The sequence below is a fragment of the Daphnia magna genome, linkage group LG1 (assembly GCF_020631705.1).
Source record: "Daphnia magna isolate NIES linkage group LG1, ASM2063170v1.1, whole genome shotgun sequence".
NCBI lineage: Eukaryota > Metazoa > Arthropoda > Branchiopoda > Diplostraca > Daphniidae > Daphnia > Daphnia magna.
Window position 1 is genome coordinate 16,352,555 of NC_059182.1, and position 21,833 is coordinate 16,374,387.

The following is a 21,833-nucleotide window of genomic DNA, read 5'->3' on the forward strand; positions in this document are numbered from 1 at the left end:
TCTAGTTTTCGTGATTTTTCTTAAAGCCATCTATCGTCAAAAATCATACCCGAAACTCGAGTCGGCGTCTAAGGGTGCGTTTTATCGTCAACCTGTAGTTGAGCTGCTCAACTTTTTTCGTTGACCATAAAACGGTTTTTACGTTGGTTGAGTAGAACTTTTTGGTTGAACTACGCAGTTAACCATAAAACGAAAATGGATCTCACATGTGGAAAGCTCCTCCTCCTTTCCATCCCTTTCGAAATGCTTAATTGTAAATTTGATAGAAATTTAAAAAATAGTTGCTTTAGGAATAACGGTGTCTATAAATTTTTCAAAAATATTTATAATAGTATTACGTCGTTTATTGAAACTTGCTAAATTTTTAAATATATTGATTAGTGTGGAGTAGCAGACGTAAACGTCAACATGAAACATTTTTAACAACAAAATGCAGGTGACCCAATTTCTTCAATGTCTATTCAGTAGTTATTTACTTATTCTAATCTCAAACTTCTGGAATGGTAATAAATGTTAATGAGGAATTATTCCAAAGTTTACATATTTTTATTTTATATTTTTTTTTTATATATTTTTATTTTTAATTTAATATTTTACCTCTTGGCCTTAAAACACCATCCACTTTCTATTCATTATGATAAAAAAATTTACAAACGTGTACCCGACCCACTGCCCGTCCCTATCTAAAGAAAGCCGTCTGCGTGATGGCTTGAACAAAAAAAGGTTGCCAGATTAAAGAAAATAAGATTATTATAAAGTGGAGGGTCAACCAATTTAATTTAGTTCAACCACGTCTGGACTGTGGTTGAACTTTTGTGGTTGGCTCGCAAAATTTGGTCGAGCACAACCTTGGTTGAACTTTTTGTTAACCTAAACGGAAATCAAGCTCACTGTGACGAATTGGTTAACGAAAAATACGGATTGGCTCAATTTAGGTTCGGGTTGAGCCAAAAAATTGACGATAAAACGCACCCTAAATTTCTCTGCAATCTCTCACCGTTGCATTCATCAAAATTACGGGAACATGACAAAGGACTGTTTCGTTATCTGTTGTACAAAAAATACCAATGTCCACGTCCTAACCTGGAAGGTGGTAAAACGTATAAAAGATGAATGCAGGATCCTTTGCAAACGCCATCTATCGGGAGAAATCTCAGAAAAAATGTGGGGTCGGTTGACGTGAAAGACCTGTGTGCACTAGCTCCATTCCAGGCCTCCAGCTGTCGCACTAACCGCTCGCGTTAAAATTCAAGAGAGTTTAATTATAAATAATTAAATCAGCAGTTGGAAAGTCCATAAAAAAGTCCTGGTTTTAGTAGAAGTTAACCATTATTTTTTAGATTTACCAGAGTTATAGAGGGGATGGTTCGTTCACTGCATCGACTTTGGCCATAAGGCTTGGTCGTCAAAATTTTCCTTAACGATGGTGATGGCACCTAGTGGATTTTAACTAAACTACATGTCAATCCTAGGCTAGCTTGTACCAATATACTTAAAAAGGAGTTTAAACGTAAGATATTCTTTGCATTTTGCAACGGTTTTGATTCATACATTTCCAATTCCAAGCTAAAATTACATTCATAAGCTAAATTCTAGCTACCCAAGCCTTTCTTTTAGCGTTTTTCCTTAACTACTATGCTGCCCTCTGTTGTATCAGTTAAAAACTGAAAAAAAAATGTTAAAAAAATCCTCGAAAATTGACGACCAAGCCTTATGGCCAAAGTCGTCGCAATGAACGAACCATCCCTCTATGACTCTGGATTTACTTTCTAAGCAATCTTTTTTTTTCAACGAACTAAAAGTTTGTGGGGATGGCTAAAATAGCATTGGCAACAGTGTGTTGAACAGCTGACGTCTGACGTGGTCTGAAGTAGAATGAGAGGTTTGTTTTGATTTTGGGTTTAACCATAGAATTTGAAGAGAGCTAATGAATTAATGAAAAAAGTTGTATCCAAATGTGGGTAGCCAATTGCTAAAGTGAAATAAATGGATCAACAGCCGAGAGGAAGAGGCCGTGGAGTTCCGGCCCAAAATGTTTGGACCACTCGAGCCGAAACCCATTCCAGAAGTACGAATACCGGTCGACAACAGAGTACTAATAAGCAACCAATCAAAGATATTCCTCGATCGACACGGAAGTTCGAAGAAGCATGTGCCCAAATAAAGGCCAGCGTTGACAAACATGTAGCCAAGCTCACTGAGGAACTTAGTGATTCTGGCTCAGAAGAAGATGAAACCAATAATGATAACAGCATTATTTCAACAGTCCTCAATCTTTATGGAAAAAGTAGCAGTGAGCTTGGAAAAATTGAGCAGGTTCTAAAAGATAGTCTTAGAAGTGGAACATCTGTTTGCTTAATTTGTATAGCTTCTGTTAAAAAATCTGATTTTATTTGGTCGTGCACCAAATGCTTCTGCAGTCTTCACTTGTCCTGTATTCAAAGATGGGCAAAAGATAGTATTTATTTTCAAACTGAGGCTGCATCAGATCAGTTAGCTCCAGGCCAATTTGTGGACCCTAGAAAATTCAACTGGTGTTGGTAAATCTTGCAGATAAATTTTCATTTAAATAAAGCATGAGATATTTTAAATGTTGTTTCTTAGTCCTAAATGCAGAGCAGAATATCCTCAAACTGCAATTCCCTCTACATATTATTGCTATTGTTTGAAAACCCAAGAACCTCGTTTTGACCCTTGGCTTGTTCCTCATTCCTGTGGCTCTAAATGTGAAAAATTATTGCAGCCAGAATGCAAACATGCCTGTTTACTCCTTTGCCACCCAGGTATTTGTTTTTTCTACTAATAGTTTCCATTGTGAGTAAGATTCGTTTTACTTGCTTTCAGGTCCGTGCCCGCCTTGTCCCCAAACGGTGTCAGTCACGTGCTTTTGCGCGAAATCTCCAGTGGAAACCCGCCGTTGCAGTTCACAGACATGGTCTTGCGGGAAAAAGTGTTCAAAACTATTGCCGTGCAAAGAACACAAGTGCGAAGTTATTTGTCATTCTGGTGTTTGCCCACCTTGCCCGAAAAAGAGCTCTCAAAACTGTCTATGTGGCTCTAAGAAAGAAGAAAGACCCTGCCACTCTATTGAATTTCAGTGTGACAAGGTATCTGACCTCACATCTTCCAATCTGTTATGCCATTTTCATTCTTGTTTCTTCCAGGTCTGTAGAAAAATGCTGGATTGTGGTCATCACAGATGTGAAACTATCTGTCACGCTGGGAAATGCGCAACCTGTCCCCTAGCGTTGCCAGTAGGATCTTACAAATAATTTAATGCATGGTTTCGTAACTAATCCTTGTCTGAATGTAAATTACAGCGTACTTGTCCATGCGGGAAAAAGGCTGTAACAGTGGCATGCACAGTAGAGGTCGGCGGATGCGGAGATACTTGCTGCAAGTTGCTAGAATGCGGCATTCATGAATGTGCTGAAAGATGCCATAAAGGGAAATGTGGGACCGTAAGTTTCATCTATTACCATTTCACGCTCAATTTTTGAGAACATAATGTATTATTGTTTCGTCACAGTGTTGGCAAATGCGAGTTCAATCTTGTCGATGTGGTCTGAAGAAAAAAGAATTGCCGTGCTATAAAGAATTTCAGTGCGAGACGAAGTGCAAGCACATAAAAGACTGCAGACGTCACCCTTGCAACCGCAAAGTAGCTTGTTATATTTGAATTATGTTGGAGATAAGCAAATAGTGAAACAAAGGAACAAATTTTATTGAAATTCTAGTGTTGCACCGGTTCTTGCCCTCCGTGCGACCAAGTTTGCAACCGCCCACTTGGATGTAAAAACCACAAGTGCACGAGTAGGTGTCATCAAGGTCCATGCTATCCTTGTGACCGAACTGTCGACATTACTTGTTCATGCGGTCGAACCAAAATCACAGTTCCGTGTGGGCGCGAAAGACAAACCAAACCTCCAAAGTGTTCACTTCCATGCACGTAAGTATTTTTGGTTAGTTTGGTCTTCCTCTTTAATAACTTAATTCGCTTGATATGAAATTATTTAAACCAGAAAACCACCTGATTGCCACCACGAGAGTCGCACGAAACATGTTTGTCACGCAGGATCTTGTCCGCCATGCAAACAAACGTGTCTAAAAGTCTCAGAGCGCTGCGGTCACATATGTAAAGCGCCATGTCATACGTCGGTTTTAGTCCAAGTCGCTGCTCCTAGCCAGAAGAGAGCTGGTCCATGGGAACCCGAACAAGCGCCTAAAATGGAAATCAGAAAGCTGCCGTGTCCTCCATGTCCTGTAGGGTTTTATTTTAGACATATTTTGCATGTAGCAGGCGATGAAAATAATCGATTTCTTCTTACCTTAAGGTTAAGGTACCCGTGACTTGCGAGCTTGGGAGAACATGAAACGGCCGATTGGCCATGCCATTTGTCTGTACCATCCTCTTGTGGCCGGCCGTGTGGGCGTGAACTCTACTGTACGAACCATACCTGTACGAAACCGTGTCACGTGGTGTCTATGAATCCGGTGAGTGGCCCATTCCTCTGTCCACATTTCCCTTGACAAAAGAAAAATCGATCTAACATGGAACCATTTATGTAGAGAAATTGCCAGCAGTGCGAGGAGGTTTGTTCAAAGAATCGACCCGAGGACTGCACCCATCCGTGTGGAAGAGGGAAATGCCACCCTGGCCCTTGTCCGGTAATTTGCTTTTCGCAGTTGTTCATTTGTTCGAAACAAAGACGTGTCAGCTTATTAACTTTAATCTGATTAATTAATTTAGACTTGCACCAAACTCATTAAGCATAGCTGCCACTGGTATGTTAGTATTTCTGTTATATAACTCCATTATTAGACGCGATGGCCACACTGTTCCCCGTTCTTTCTTTTATATTTCCAGTGGACTCAATCCCCAACTGGTTCGCTGTAATGAGTTGAGCGACTCTAGCGCTCCAGGCAGCACCCCTAGCCGAGAGCAACTACTTAGCTGCAAGGATCGATGTCCTAAGTTATTGGTAAGACATCCTAGGGACTCGTATATTTTGAAATCATTTCTTTATCGAAGAGTTGATAGCAGATTAAATCTACACACCACTTCTCCCTGAGCGGCTCCATTTGCATAGTTTGTCATTTATCAATTGCCTATTTGGACTACAGTGCACCCCTTGGTTCTTCTCAATTTATAATGCGCAACTGATTCAATTGCTCTTCGTAGGCTTGCAAGCACCGATGTCCACTGTCTTGCCACTCCGGTGACTGTGCCGCTCAACTGGATTGCGTCACTACCGTTCACGTGAGCTGTCCTTGCAAGCGTATAAAAAAATCTATGGCATGCAACGTCCGTTCAAAGCAGCCGGCTATTTCGTGTGACGACATCTGTCGTCGTAAGCAAGATCAGGAGTTAAAGGTATGACTAACAATATTGTACCAGCACCTTAGCGTGCTGCGATCTAATATGAGTTACGCTTTGATGGCATCGCGCGACAGTGCGATCCACATGGGGAGAAGTTGGAATGCCAATTTGAAACCCTTTTTTGTTTTGCTTTTTTATGTAGTTAAAGGAGGAGAAGGAACGCGCCAAGCGGGAAGAAGAGGAGCGAGTGAATCGAATCGAGTTGGAGCAATTCCAGCGAAAATTCGACAAACGGCGCAACAAGGATCGCCGTCGTCCCGATGAGACTTCCGCTCCACCCTCGCGTCCCATTCAGTTCTACTTTCTGGTTGTTGCTGTAATCCTGGTGGCCATCATAATGGCTTTTATGTGGTATCGGGTTTAAGAGGGGTTCAACATTAATATCAATCAATTTCACTGTGGGGCCTACTGGAAGGGGAAAAGAATAAATGGTATTGCAACCTTAACATCCGTTTTGATCAATAAGCCAATTCATCATAGCCGGGCGAGAGCCTAAAAGTGGGTGTTGGTATTTGTGGTCGTCTAGCCAACTGACGCTAGCAATTTTTGTAATGAGACCGCCCGACAAACATACCAGCCATGAAGCTCGTCCATCATTGAAGGTGGAAGGAGTCGAGTGTAGGAAATGGCAGAACGAGAAGGATTGCGTTCCTTCGGCACTTCGGGTTCGCAAGACGCCAAGGCTCGCCCCTATAACTCGGCTTAATGGCGCTTCCTTTAGTTCACCTCCTTCACCCATTCATACGTGTTTTCGTTGGTGGCTTTCCAGCGTGGAAAGCCTCATCGTCTAGCCACATCTTTCGAATCGATTCTCATCATACCTCGCATGCTATATCTATCTTCTTTGCAGCAGCTTTTCTCCATCTCTCGCTATCTTTCTATCTATCTAATATGCCGCTTGCCTCTTTGGCCCGTGATGCTCTCCATACCATATTTTATTATTTTTTTTATCCATTTTCTAGTTCTCTACTCTTTCAATGTTTTTAAAATTTCTATCTTTTGTTCGCGTTCAGGAGAGGAGGGCAACCGGTTCGCTGTTTGCACGTTCATCTCGGCAGTTCTTTTTTTTTTTTTTTCAATTCGATGCTCCTTTTGTCGTTGTTGTTGTTGTAGAACTCATCCGCCTTCTTTTCTCTCTTTTTTTTTTTTTTCTTTTGTGAAATGATGCTGACGGTGTTCTGGAATTGTACAAAAAATGGTGGAAAAAAGCTTCATAGTGGAAGTCGTCCATTTTTTTTTCCACTCCTGGTTTCAATCTTGCAATAGGCATTCCAGCTGCTCGACTCTTCACGTCGAAGAAACTGAATAAAGAAAGTGCTAGTTCTGGTAAGGCTCGATGCTATTTCAATAAGGCCAAAAAGGGATCTGGCAGTTGGACAAAAGAAATCGAGAGTGCGAGGAATGGTTGCATTAATGGAAGAAGGGAGTCCAATCCAGTTCGGCCAGATGGATACAACTTACTTAGTGCGTGTGTACAATGCTATAGTATTATCCAACGTCTTTTTGTTTTCCCCACATCTTTGACGAGTCGTCTTTTTATTTGACAGACGGGAAAATGACGTGTGCCCGCCAGAACAACGAGCATATAATATAATACGCGAACTCGTGATTTCGTTATAAGCAGTTTGTCCCGTCACGGAAACATGTTCTGCTTGACGTGTCTCTACTTCCACATAGTTCTCATTTGTTACACACCCATCGAGAACAGTCATTTCTTTTTATAGCCTATATATAGCCCTACAATGCTGTAGCAGCCCTATTCCTGGAACTTGTGTCAAATTTTAACTTGGGAAACGACCTTTTCTTTTTGTTTGGTTTTTTTGTTTATTTATTACGATAGCCCTACGTGGTGAGCGCCGAACTAGGGTTTAATCCCGTTTGTTGCCGGATGTACTGCAGAACTGACAAAGGAATGGAACGGACGGGAATGACAGCTTTTCCTAAGTCATCCAGCACCAATGTCCCGTGTGGCGCCGGTAAGACGTTGCAAGTCAAACAATACGGACATACGTTCTTGATTGACGTCGACTGTCGGCGGTAAAACGAATACTCAAAATGATGGACTCACGAACAGACATGAAAGATGAACGACAAGGGCTTCTTTTATAGTTTCTTTCGCATATTTAGCCCAAACAGCTGAAGAAAATGAGGAACATTTAAAGCGAAACAGAAATACTTTGTTTGTCGTTGCAGGGGCTGGCCTCATCCTTCAGCGAACGGTGGATTACGTAACGAAGAGAATTATAAAAACTGACATTGTTGCCATGGTTACAAAGCGTAAATCTACTTGCACGATTGTACGATGAATTTTCTCCGTTCTTCTCGACGATGAAGCAGCACGTACGAACTATAGCGCGAACAAGTGAAAATGAAGAGAACAGATTCACAATTGTACTCTGGACAAGAGCCCTTAGTCAGGAAAATGAAGGTTCTATTGGAAGCTAATACCGGACGACGCCTTTGCTATATTCTATGCCGTATTGATTGAAGGGCGAACGCGCCATCGCTGGGGGTTCTCTCGACAACCGCCCACAACTGGTCTTCGCCGCTGCTTTCATAAGCTTTCATGAGGTCTTCATGTCTTGTCTTGAATGCTTTGAATCTCGAAGCGATCTATCTCTTTTGAACTATCGATGGTTTTTTGTTCTTCAATCACGCACGTCTTTGTTTTTTCTCCTTACTATTTTTTCAGCGGTGAATGAGCGGTATGCCTTGCTCAATTTTATGTTTCCCTCTTTTTCAATTTTTACTTTCGGCGATCGATTCACGCAGCTTTTCATCTGCTTTGCAGTTTTTCTATTTTCATCAATTTATATGCGTTCACAACGTTCGGGTTTGACTGAACCGTCAATGCAGCTTACGGCCTTTTCCATACATATATGTATATTTAAAATCGAATTACTCGCTCGCCAGTTTCAAGAAAGAACAAAAAGAAAAAAAAAATGAAGAACTTGTTTCACTACGAGCCCTTTTACCCGTCATACTCCAAGAAAAACGAGTGAAAAAAAAGAACATTATATTCTCGTGTTCTGGGCAAACTGTTGGCAGACGAAGAACAAGTAAAACTTTGGCACCTTCTCCAACATTTAGGCCGTTATCTAAGTGCAACCCATCAATTTGTTATCCAACCCTGTTAAGTCTATCTTCAACCTTTATAGTCGATCTGGATTCATAAACGAACCTAACGAATGCAGGCAAATAGTATGTTCCATGCTCGTAAGAGTTGATCCTGCGTCCGTTGTTTGTTTGCATCGTCTAGGGCACGTAAATCTCATTTCACAGGGAATCGATTCCTTTTATGGCTACTTAAATAGCGCATCGGTAATAGTCGCGATAATAGTTGCGGTATTAGAAACAGCTGCTTGCCTGCTGCCGTAATGGCAGGCTGCTAACTTGTATAAGCAGCAAGAGTGTCAGGATTTGGTTTACAGGCTGCCGTCGGCTGTTTAGCGGATGCTTTGTAATCCGGAACTCTCTCCTTTCGCCTTTGTGTTCCATCTTTCTTCCTACCACCGCTTGAACCACGAACGTATCCCCCCCATCATTTCTCGTTGGTTCCGTACAGGGCAGTTCGCTTTGCCTTAGCCTCACGAAAAAATGTTTCAGCAGTTTGTGTTGCATGGAAACATTGGCCTGCGTTATATGCACCCCCTATGGCCTTTTGGGTTTTCAGGCAACTCGTTATGGGTAGGCGCATGTAAGGGCACTGTTATTTTGCCATGCTGTTCACGATGCAGGTTAGGTTGCCGTTGCTAATGGCCATGTCATTACATCATTTGATGTCATGTAACTGAAAGTTGTACTAAACAAATCCTCCAGTTGCCTACTGTATATTTTGTGTTTCTAGAGTTTATTTCTACGTCAGCTTGATAACAACAAAAGAACCATTTGTACGTCTTTATTGTTGTTTATCATGCTTGGAAAACACTAGCTGATATTCGCAAGTTCATTTTGACGATGCCCCCCTTTTACATTATTTGTACTGTGCCCTCTCCCTTAACGGCCAGTTGGAGTTGTTTCGTGATATCGCCTACTCGCCAATCATACTGGCCACTGGGGACATATGTAATGCTTTGTTCTTATATGTATCACCGGTTAGCCATCACCGGTTCTCGAGCTGGATCCATCATATCTCATCCGTTTTCTTGTTTCTTTCTGGCTCTTTGTGCCGTTTGTTTCACCCAAACATTTCCGTTTGCTGTTTGTTTCTTTTCGTTCTCGTCTCCTTCATCCGTCACAATCTCTGAGGGATCACAGCGCATGTATCATCTTTGTTATAGTCGTTGGCGGGACGTATTTATTATCTCTCGCTCTTTTGTTTGTTTCCATCTAGACGGTTTCTATCAACAAAGAGATTGGTCTTTAGAAACTCAATCTTCCACCAGCTCCTCGGCAACACTTTGAACCGCCAGCCAACAGTTTAGTGTCAATTTTATCTTGCGATACGTTAAAAAGAACAGACCTCAAATTTCCTTGATTCAAATTTTATTAAAAGAAACTATGCAAAGTTGAATTTGAAAAAAAAAAAAAAATAATAGAAATCTCTTTGAGATCAAAATCCGAATTAAAAAGACAACAAGAAATAAAGAAACTACTAACACCAGTAGCGCCAACACCTAAAAGAACTAGGGATTCATTGCCAAGAATTCTTTTCTCTTGCATTTCCTTTTTCTTTTGTTTTCGTTTTGTTTTTTTTTTTTGCTCTTCGCATCCACAGTATGCGGACATGGAGAATTACGTATACTACATGGTACAAAAGTAGTAGCAGCCGGCGGACGAGAGATAAACGATGCGAGAGACGTCTCTACCGATTGAAATTGCTCTGAACGAGGAGAGATAGAGATGAATAGAACTGCAAAGAGAAAGCGGACAAAAGTCCCAACTCGTTTGGCTTTTTGTCTTGTGATGCGGTCCATGTGCTGGCGTGTGTGTCGTTGCTGTGAGCCTCGACGACGTAACCAGCGGCAGAGATTCTATTTTCAGTTCTGGCCGTTTCCTACCTCGTATTCTCCCATTGCTCTACGTAGTCTCGTTTACCTTGGTTGGTTTTTTACTGCCGCTTGATGGGCGCTTCTTTTTTGTTTTTTGTTTTTTGCTTCCATATTGTTAATTTTCGTCTCTACTGGCTTTACCCCAAATGAAATGTGTTACACCGGATTGCACATGGCATCTCATTCGTTGCGTGTAGGGGGTCATTCATTTGAGCGACATGGACACAACACGCACGGCGCAGCTGTAGATGCAGCGGCTGTGAATCTTTCACAGTTGTACAGCCATCCCAAAATAACATGCAAGATTGCAAATATATTCCCTGCTTCATTTTATTTCTTTCATATGCTCCCCCCCCAAATATTCGAATAGGGAATGAATTCAAACATCTATCGTCTGTTTTAAATCTTTTTGATTGCTTTTTAAGGTGTGGGTTATACGCACGTTCGTTGTGCAGCTTAGCCGACGGGCAGTAGAACTATTTGCTTGGTTTTTGTTTTCGCTTTGCTCCAAATTGGCCAACTTCTGTCCGTCCGCGCTGTTCAATATTCTTCAATGCCCACTCACCGCCAACGCGAGTTGCGGCAGTCGCCTGTTGGGGATTTGGATAGAAATACAAACAAGAGTTGGACGGGAGGAGACTTTACGCGTTTTTTTATGGCAACTCAAACACGATGAAAGGAAGAAAAAGTTTGCTCAAAGTGTTTCCGACAACAGCGGCCAAAGTCTTCTTCGCATTACCTACCCTTCAATTCAATATTTCATCCAACAAAAAGCTGTTAGGGACTTTACAAATTTCGTGTTCATAAATAGCCTACCACGTATTTTGTTAAATCCCATTAGAGCAATTGAAAATTCAGCATAGTCTCATTATTGAGCTGACTGTACAGGTTCCTTACCCACGCAAAAAAAAAAAAAACTAACAACATAGCGGTGGCTCTCTAAACCGACGCTTGCAACCCTTGGCGTCGCCCTGGTAATGATGATGATTATGACCAGCAGTAACATTCGGATGGTGGTCGTAGTTGGTCTTACTTTGCGCGCTATTAAAAGATATTTGATGTCCATGTGTCCATTGCGTCGCGATCCTGCGTGTTTCTCTGTTTCACTCCTTTTCCTCGGAGAAATGAAGAGGTGGGAGGAGTGTAAGGGCTTGTGTGTGTCTGTGTGTGTGTGCATACGCGATCAGTAACGGCGCTCGAGCCAGTCCCGGCTTCTACTCAGTCGGCGGCCGTCTTCCGTGACGTTCGCTCAGTTTTTATCCGAGACCGTGCAATTTTTTGTTTGTTTGCTTCCCCCTTCTTTTGGTCGGTGAGTGTCCAGTGAAAGAGGAGTATTAAAAAAAAAAAAAAAAGGCAGTACTCGGTCACTCTCCCCCACTCTTTTTTTGTTTATCGTGCGTGTTTTTGTGTGTGCAGTCATTTCTCCGTCTGTCTGTCTCTTTTTTTCTCTCTCTCTCTCTCGCTCTCGTGTGTGCGAATACGTCGGGCAATTACTTAAGGGATGGTCGTGAAGAAAGAGATTACCAGCAGCAGAGAAACTGAAAAGAGCGTAGAGAGGGGAAGAGAGAGAGGGAGATGGAAGAGGGGAAAATAGGAAAACGAGTGTTAACGGGTCTGATTCGTTATCGCTGCGGCAGAGCAAAGTGAAGCGCATTTCTTATTTGAGTTGTTCTTCAAGTGAATTGACGCCAGTGTTAACCAGCTCAAAGTCCTTGCCCGTAGAGACGTCCTTGTGTTTGTGATGGATGTTTCGCATCGTCGGCGGAATTTTGCGGAGAAATGAGAGAATCATCACCGACACTTCAGCCAGCAACTTCACATTTTCGTCGTTGTCAGACTTGAAATTCTGTTTTTTTTTTTTTTTTTTAATACTGACGCCCGCTGCTGTCACACTTCATCAGTCACGCCAGCTCTTGGCTTCCGTCGCGTTTTGCATCACATTTTGATTTCGTTTCATCAAACGGAGATGCTAATGAGAAGCCGACGAGGCGTCTGTGCGCAGAAATAAAACTACTTTTTTAAAAATAAAGAAGGTAGACGCAATTCGAAAAAAAAGGCGGCAAGAGAAAGAACAAAGAAAGACTTTGAAAATTCTAGTTCCGTTACGTCTGCACGCGTTGCAAAATAAAAAGAAACGTGCAGACAACAGATCGGCGCGGACCATCTCGTCATCAGCGTGAGTTTATACTGCAACAATGAAACATTTCGACTCGTTCGCATTTCTTCGTACACAATGTCCCTCTTAGCTGATGAAAAATATCACGCCACCGTCTCATAAAGGCGGCCTGAAATTGGGTTTTGTTTGGATTTGGCCAAACGAAGGACTTGCCGTCACTTGCATTTCTCGGCCAGTCACATCAACTGGCGGTAGCTTGATGCGATACCACAACAAGTTACGCGCAGCATCCCCAACAACTACCGCTATACATCAGTTCCTCTCTGACTCCGCTATTGCACAAACAGGCGTGCCTATGGTTCACGCGGGATTAGAAATGTACGGGGGGGAAAGCAGCACAAGTGCACCGAGAGTCCACAAAGAGTGAAGTATATAGGGAAAGCCGAACGCTAGATACGTTCCCAACTGCCCCGTGAATCTTGTATGCGTCCATCCACCACTTGCTTTTATATTCTCTGTATCAGTTTTAGTCCCTCTCTCGTCTCACTACTGGACTATTTAACTTAATAAAGTCTTTCGCACTCGCGCTGTAGTATACGTATACACCGCTCGAATAGCTAAACAGCCAGCGCGATGCAGTTTTCATGGCAAAGAAGCGACCAATGAGAAAAGTTGGTTTCAATAGAAACGCGTATAGAAATAGATGGGCGATGGTAACAGATCACGTTTTCTATATATTCCCTCGATGGATAAGGATTTTTCGGTGCGATTGAATCAAAGGCAGAATTAAATACGTGTTCCGCATTTCTATAGGAATATGTTCAGCAAGTATAAAGCAGGCTAGATGTACATGAAAAGACTTGCGGGATTGAAGATAGAGAAACCGGTGTGAAGAGGGTCTGTACTGATAATGCGATAGCTTTGTTGTTGTCACTAGTCCCCCCCTTTGGGTTCAACTTACCTCTCATGTAGGCAGCGACGGATAGTGAAGCGTGTGCGGATCACTACAGGGCGAAAAGATGTTTTAAGAGCGAGAAAGGCTCCTTCGCTACCGACCGCCACTGACATATTGATTCCTCCAAGTCGACATGTCTCTCTGCCGACGTACAACATTTTCCTTTCAGAAAAAAAAAAAAAAATGGCAAAAGTCTGTTCCATCCCATTAAAAACAACCCCTCTCTCTTTCTCAATCTGTCTCTCTGACTGTCTGTCTCTACCGTCGATCTGTTACAGCTTCTCCGGGCAGCTCTCTGCAGCCTTTTAGAAGCCTCTTTTGTATATACATGTATGTGTACTTTATACAGTATATATATATATATATATATATAGGATCTCTGTGTGTATAGAAAGACGGGTAACAACAAATACTTGTAGCCGAAGAGCGAGTCTGCGAGAAAGAAAAAGTTGCTTGAACAGCGAACTTTTACATCTAGACCGTTGCCGGTTAAAGTGATTTGAAAACAATGAGACAATAACAAAAAAAGGGGAAGGCAAAAGAAAAACTTTAGTCTTTTGCTGTCCCAGTGTGATAAAAGGGCGTTGGCACGTGAACAATCGTATCTATCTGCACTCTTTTTATTTTTTTTTGGGGGGGCGGAATTAGCAGCCAACAAGTTGAAGCAGAGACGTGAAGGAGATTTCACTGGCTATTCTTTGTTTCTATTTTATCTTCGACTCTGTGTGTGTTTTTTTTTTTTTTGTTTTTTCATGCCGTTCTTTTTGTCTTTCAAATGATTGCCTGCCGTTCCACTTCGACGACTACGGTCGCCCGGGGAGACAGGCAAGGATATAACGACACTGGGAATCAGTTTCTTCTTCTCCATAGCCGACTCCTTTGTCTTGTTTGTTTTTAGTTCGGTTTTGTATTTGTTCCCTTTCTTATCTCCATACTTGACGTAATGCTATTTCTTTCCTAGATTCGAGTTAAGCAAAGTTTGGAAAAAATAGAGGCATTTTTACTGGGGGTCAGCTCTCATCGCAGGGACGCGTAATTGTTCTAACTAGAAGACCATGGCCCTGAAAATTCGCTCCATTTCTTTCGTCCCGCCTTGTGTTCCTCAACTTCTTGCAGTGTTGGGGCCGTTGTGTGTGTGTGCAGCTGTTGTTGATCTTTTCTCCGTAACAGGAATAAGCAAAGAAGACAGAGAAAACATAATAGAATGGGGATTATATACTGTAAGTTCGTAGACGGACGGACTGCGGGATGTATGCCATCATTCAAGGACGGCAGAGACGAATTGCGACGGAATAAAAAGGCGGAGGAATATATATGCTCCGCAAACTGCGTAGCGTTTGTGTCGTTTTCATTTGCGATTCCACGCAGCTGGCGCGACTGCAATCATCCACGTTGTTGTTTGCAGCTGTCGCCCCTCGTCTTTCCCATCTTTTTTTTTCCTTCTTTTCCTTCTTATTCCACTTTTTCTCTCGCTTGTGATGCTCCACAATGGCGAAGGAAGAAGCTAGACACCCAAGTGCGACTGCTGGAACGTGTCAGAGACAGCTTGATCGGGCGCGACAAGGTTAGCCAGAAAATCCCGTTCCATCATTCGTCTAGCTTTTACTATACACTGGCTGCTGGTGGTGCCTTTTCGTAAAAAAAAAAAAACGATGGAACTATTCGTTAAAAATATGAACTGCCACAAGTTTGAGATAATGCTGATGATGGACCGCTGCTTGCCTTCTATTTTCGTGTAAAAATTGTTTCAAATTTATTTCGTGTTTCTCGTTCAAACCGATTTTCGTCCGGTATACGGTCCGTATAGAGCGACAGTTTTCGTCAACTTATTATCAACTTTATTCTAAACTATTCCAAAGATTGTGTCGTGCCTTCATGAGAAGTAATAAATGCGGGATTTCCCCCATTTTTCTCGAAGAAAAAAATAGAAAAGAATGCGAAATTCCGGCACTCGGCTCAATAAAAACAAAAAAACATAAATGACAAGGGATGATGGAGTGTTTCCGCGAAATCCAGGGCTAACTCTATCTTGGCATTATGTCCGCGTTGCTATCGTAATTTTTGGGGGACGCATATAGTATACGTTTGATTTTTTGTTTATTTTGCGGACAACGCCCGTCATTCAACATTTTCTCGGGCCAAATCTGGGCGTTGCCAGGGGGTCCTATTATAAAGCTAGTTATTTCCTCAAAGCGAGGCGATGAGTTACGGAAGGAAGCCAAATAATGCACGAGAAAAAAGGAAAAAAAAAGAAAAAGGACAAATGCGGAAAACGATGTCAAAACCGCCTGTGGCACCATCCCATGTTTTTGTATGTATTTGCATACCAGATACGAGCAAGCCTCGTCCACTTCTCTTCATCCGGCTCAAACCTGTTTTTTTACAACTTTGCTGTCCAGCTTAAAGCGCACACACTGTAAATCGTGGTTAAACGGATGCACGAGCTCTCTTTAAAATTTCTTTTTAAATAACTCAGCAAATTGAACTGTCAAACGGTTACGTAGTACCGCCGCAACGTCACATTTCTAATTGTTGGCCTTATTCCCTCTACAATCTTGCTTGTATGTGATCCATTCAATAATGACGCTGTTCATAATGTGGATAGAATAACGTGATTACGTTTGGATCGTGACTCGCTCGGTCACCCGAGATGCAGTCTGCGGGTATAACGTTTCTCCTGCTAGCGATGGCTTCGTCAATCTTGGATGAACTATTGGATCATTCTTCTATTCCTTTGTTTGCTCTCCCAAGACTAGAGAGCCCTCCGTTTTGTTTTTCCTCTTTTTGATTCTTTCCTTTTCTTTCCTCCTTCTAGAGTTTCTTATTGTTTCCGCCCTTACTGCCAGTCGTGGGAGACATTATGGCGTTATAAGGAAACAAAGTAGCTTTTATAGACACTAGGCCCCGTGCGCATCCAACTGCACATGGATCCCACTCTGGCTATATAGCACCGGACACTCTAGTGGCAGCTCGCATACTACTACTCGAGCCGATCCATCGTAGCTCAGCTTCGATCGTTTCCAAATCCACTCAACGCTAGAGGGGCTATATACGAGCTGCTTTTGTACTGTAGAAGTAAGGCGATGCTTGCGATTGATCGTTATCCATATGTGGCGGGTTTCGAAGCAGGTACCATATTAACCTGGGAACATGTTTTTTTTTTTTTGTTAAGGACGTCAGACTGGTTCTAAACTTTTCTCTTTCCTTCCGATTTTCTTTTTTTTTTACCTTTTTCTGCTCTTTCTTTCTCTCTTGGGGGGTGGAAAAAAGTAAGTTTAGACTGCGTGAATCATTGATCTTGTAGGCTGATTCATAATAGATGTCCTCGCTCTAGAGGTACAGGTCTCCTTTTTTTTTTTTTTTGGACAACTTCCTAATTCCTATAAAAAAGTGAGAACGGGAGAACAGGTCGTTATTACTTTTCTTCTGTCACGTGGCGGCAAAGATCTGTAGAACGTCCGGAAATATCTGGGCAAATCAATGGCTTCCTCCAAGTTTTGGTCCGGTACGCTTTATGCAGGCTGGGGATTGGTTTGCGGTCAGACTACTAAAATATAAACTTTTTGATTGAAAAAAAAAAAAGGGAAGAAGCGCTGCGCCTTGTTTGTATTCCCTTTTCAAAATTCAACATCATATTATATTTACAACATTTAAAAAAATAAAATAAAATGGATCGACTGTAAATATCGGAAAATGTGTGCTGAATTCTGTACGGCTGGAAAGAAAAACTTTCGGATCGGTTACCGAGTGTGTTGATTTATTGACTAGAAAAAGGAATGACTCGCTTCTGCTATCCGCTTCTATACAACTCAGCAAAGTCTTTTAATTTCCCCTTTGACTTCCGCCATCCTAAAAAAAAAAAAAAAAAATTCCACTTGGTGCCTAGCACCAACATGCATAGCAATCAACGAGTTCTTTCATCGTAGTTCATCGTTTTCGTCATAAAAACGGAAAAGCCGGCATTCGAGCTGCATTGCAACGCATCAGCAAATTCTTTTACAATAAGGAAACCTCGTCCACGCCGTGTACATTCTCGCGCTGGATCATCATCAGTCAAATCCCAGTAACGAATGAATTGTTTCTAGCCAAAGAATCAACTTTATCCCTCACTCGTATCGCGCATTTGAGAAACTCTTGTTCTGTTTCTTTCTGATTCGCCATTGGCGACAATGCGGACATATATTGGTTAAGACAAACGACCACGGCAAATGACTGATAAAACAAGAGTGATCGATTACCTGCCAGAAGAAACCCCGAGGTGAAATAAAGAATGACGTAAAAAAAAGGGGGAATTATAAGAAAAGAATGTCGTCCTCCGTTACGTCCCACATCTAACCGTTTATTCTGAAGGGAAAAGAAAAAGAAAAAAAAAAGTCTTCACGTGATGACCCCCTCATTCTGTTCCTCATATTCTTCCGCCTCTTGGCCACATAATCGGACGGGGGCTCTTGATGCCTCCGCCCAGGCCGCGTCCGTCTTCATTTTTTCTTCTCCGTTGCGCCTGTCCGTCGTCCCCTGTGCGCTCGTTTTCGCACTCGCATTCCCCTCAATCCAGACATATATGCCATATATATATATACACTGTATGTAGACAACCTCCTTTTGGCCTTCTTACGTATTGATCTTCCTCTTTGTCCGCGTGTATGTACTGTATACCATATATACATGCGTGTGTTTACGTATGGCGTGTTGTGTTGACTGTATCTCTCTCTGCCGAGCTCGTGCCATTTCAACCCCGCCGAAAAACTCTTAATTTTCCCACTGACAGAATGTAAGACCAGCTAGACGCTAAACAACCAAACATCAATGATGAGTTGTTGTATAGCCAAGTATTTGCCTGAAAATGTGCTCAATGTTGTTATATGGCTCTATTCGCATTTCATAAATTTCAGGGCGCGTTAATTAACTCTAAAATGTGGACCAAATGATTGCACACGCTAATGGGACTGTGGCGAGAGACACAGAGAGCAACAGCGGCGGACTTTTAATCCACCATCCATCTTCCTTTGGCCTATTCTTTTGTTCGGCGAGCTTCGACGAAAGTCTGCATAGACGTGGGGCGCTGAGCTTGTTGGAGCCGTACAGGATTTAAAGGAAGGAACAATTATGTCCATTACCACACGGATTTGGAAGGCTTTTAAGCAAGCCGAAGGTAAAGCGCCCAGTAGTCGAGCAGCGACTATAGTATAGAAATCGGGTGGCATCCGGCAATGGACGGTGGATATCCACCGGGACGGGGATTGCTGTGGTCGATTATCGGGATTCGTCGTCGGCGTTTGGCTCCTCCCGTTCTCTTTCTTCTTGCCTTTTTCTTTTCTTTTCTACCACCTCTTGCTGACGATGTAGTTCTCATCTGAAATCGATTGCTTTCCGTTTTTTTCTCTTTTGTCAGCGACCTTTTCCTTCTGCTAGGGAGATCGCCATCGACCATACACGGACTCGACTCTCTATCGCAACCGATAATTATACGACGTTTTATTAAGCAAATTGTTGCGGGTCAAAAAAAAAAGGAAACGAACATCAATTGAAGACGAGAGGTAAAGGGTCACAAGGTAAAAAGTTTCCCCGAGGCCTCTTTCAAAATAGATGACTATGGCCTGCCTAAAACTTTCCACATGGCCGGCCCTTTCCGCCCATGGGTTTTCTTAGATCCTTAGTCAGCACGAAGGTGGGTGGGCTGGTATTGTGGAGCCTCACTCTTATATGTTGAAAGAAGAAAAAAAAAAAATAACAAGATAGATGGAGTTCAGACGTTTTGATGAATCGATGGCGATGTCTTTTCCCCAGCTACTTCGTGTCCCTATAAATTTCCTGACCAGGCCGAAAGTTCATGTTACGGTTGCACCGTTTTACGAAAGCGTTTTACTGGACAAAAGGCGGGAACAAGGGCGAGAAGAATCAATTAAAAATACTCGATTTAACCAACTCATTTGTTCTTTTTTTTCCCTACTTCTGTCTACATCCCTTTTAAACCTTTTTCTTGTGTGCAAACGAATCACGAAAATCTTTGCTAAACGACGTGAAATGATATGCACACCTGCGCATGACGCTCAAATTCCGCACATGAATAGAGCAAAAGAAGAAGGTAATAATCCTTATACCATCTGAAAGACTTTGCTGTTCAGCTGCAATTTGTTGACATTGCACAGGCGCTTTATCAAATTGCCTACTGCATGTATATAAAGCATTGACACGAGCTGTGCAGCGATCGAACGTACTACAAAAAGAAAAGCGTTTTCTTTGTTCTTAAAATAAAACGAGTTGACGCTGACGGCAATATCAACTCAAATACTCCTCCCCCCTTCCTTTCCTAAACCAACTTTTAAAGGAATTTAAAAATAAATCCACGAAAAGTCAAACAAATCATTGATCGGCAATTTTCGCTGTAGAGTGTTCGGCTTCTATGACGCACAACCTGGTCGCGTCTATAATTGATTTCCAATCTGATTTTAGGAACTAGAAGGCAGTAAGAGTAAGTCTGCAAATATATAATTTAGCGGTTAATCTTTGCATGAGATGGCCGAAGCCCTAAATTCCAACAGCGGCGATGTGAACCAGTGATGCATGGGCCCTCAAATGGAGTGCTGATGCAAAAACAAAAACTACCAAGTAATGATTCGTGCGAATAAATACAAGAGTAAGCTTTGCAAAACCAAAAAACGGTCTCTGTTTATTCTCGTCCTTACTTTTTCAATGCGAAAAATAATGACGGAATGGCCAATGGCGGAAAGTCATTACGGGGACTCACATTGAACGAATAACTGCGACGAAATCGATTATGTACGTGTACGTAGCTATAAGCTGCGAATCATAAAAGCACAAAGAAATACGGCCTTTCCTTTGACTCTGTTTGAACTACATAACGATGAAAGAAAAGGAAAATACGTCCCTTATTCCTTCTGAAACCTATAGCATTTGCCTTGCCGATAAAAGAAGGAAACAATCGGTAATAGAAGGGGGAAACAAATTTGTTCGTTCTGTATCGAAAAGTCTGAAACGACTTTCACGGTAGATTGCATGAAAGCACAAAGAAACCGCGGATTAAAGGCTTAGGAAAAGATCATTTTCTCTTTTGCCTCTCCCATTTTTCTTCAAATCTATTCCTTATATCCTCTTTTCTGTTTTCGTCTTTGTCGCCGAGAGAAAGGTGCAGCAGACTAGTCACGCTACCTTGACTAAAGCCTTCAACGGAATGGGAACGTGAAAAAAAAACAAAAACCGGTAAAGAATTAAACGAGTTTCTCCCTCTCGTGAACATTGAAGATAAGCTGTTTTGCTGTTTTTCACCCATCGCTCATGCCTACACGCCCTCATATAGTTGCTGGGCTACTTAACTATATACCTGCCTCTGTGCGCCCGTGGGGCCACATGTCCGTGGTCGATACAACACGAACCTGGGCTCAATATATTGCAACGTCCGGTTCCCTAGCCAGACCTGGACATTGTAGTATAGAATAAATAAAGCCTGGGTCAAGTTTTTTGTGTTGTTCGTTTCAAATTCAAAACGGATATTTGAATTGCCTTGAATACTTTTTGACTAATAACAAATCGATCGATGTTATATAGTGAATACTGAGACGGAGAAACTCAGGCAGAGGTGGCCTTTTGGGTTGTTCCTCGCGGGCGGAACAAAAGAGCCTCCAGCTCTTTTTCGTGTTACAGCCCAGTCTGTTTGCCGGAGGGGACGTTATTGCGCAGGCGGCGGGAGTCTATCGCGAAAAGCGAGAGAACGAGAGACAGATGAAATTGGTGGAATCAGTAAAAAAAAAAAGAACGAAAAAAAAAAAAAGCAGCATAATAATAAGCATCCCGAAATCGTCAGACATGGTTATATACGCCGACGGGTTTGGGTCTGTTTGTGTGCGTGCGTATGTGGTGCTATTATGTCAACAAAAAAGAATAAGAGACATTTGAAACGGGACGGTGACAAATGGCTATCCTTATATCGTTCAAGATGCAGCAAAAATGTTCAAAAGGAAGGAAACGGCCAAATGTAGGCGCTTTTTCTAGAAGTCCCCACTGGCAAACTTGAAGGTCTGTCTTTTTCATTTATCTTTATTGCGTTCAATAAGTCGGTGATCGTTCACTAATACGAATCAAAAGAAAACAAACAAAAAAACAGCAAAGGATGAGCCCCATTTTCCTTTTGTCATCGTGCGCGTTTGACTTCCGCGTCTATACTGTCGGTTTCCCCTTCATTTTTTTTGCGTGCGGCTTCCGAGTCTCACGCAGGAGGGAGGAGCTCCTCGTCCCTATATTTCATTTGTTTTTGTATGTCTGCATAGGGATTTCTATTCTTCGACTCTTTTTTAAGTAGCGTGTTGGCGACGGGTTTCTTTCCCTATACGCTCGACTGACCAATATAACATAGGCCATTGAACAGGCCGTTCA

General features: G+C 42.2%; 2 protein-coding genes across 6 annotated transcripts in view; both read left to right on the forward strand.

Moving 5' to 3' along the window:
• Positions 1–1,782: 1,782 nt before the first annotated feature.
• On the forward strand, positions 1,783–5,826 carry LOC116936500 (NF-X1-type zinc finger protein NFXL1). Its single transcript, XM_032943641.2, is given in 15 exon segments — positions 1,783–2,540; positions 2,605–2,783; positions 2,845–3,107; positions 3,165–3,254; positions 3,321–3,461; positions 3,530–3,661; positions 3,738–3,949; positions 4,023–4,263; positions 4,335–4,355; positions 4,357–4,494; positions 4,570–4,668; positions 4,751–4,785; positions 4,868–4,982; positions 5,183–5,374; positions 5,523–5,826. Coding segments are annotated over 15 exon segments (2,634 nt in total). The 5' UTR covers positions 1,783–1,986; the 3' UTR covers positions 5,745–5,826.
• Positions 5,827–11,583: 5,757 nt separating this feature from the next.
• Positions 11,584–21,833, forward strand: part of LOC116933993 (uncharacterized transmembrane protein DDB_G0289901) — a 31,471-nt gene continuing 21,221 nt past the window's right edge. For 2 of the 5 annotated variants that reach the window (XM_045168584.1, XM_032941637.2), the window contains exon 1: positions 11,584–12,547. The gene's annotated coding sequence lies outside the window, so the exon portion shown is untranslated. Of the gene's footprint in view, positions 12,548–14,875; positions 18,595–19,970; positions 21,477–21,833 lie in introns of those variants that run through there. The other 3 variants (XM_045168587.1, XM_045168586.1, XM_045168585.1) reach the window with 3 other exon arrangements.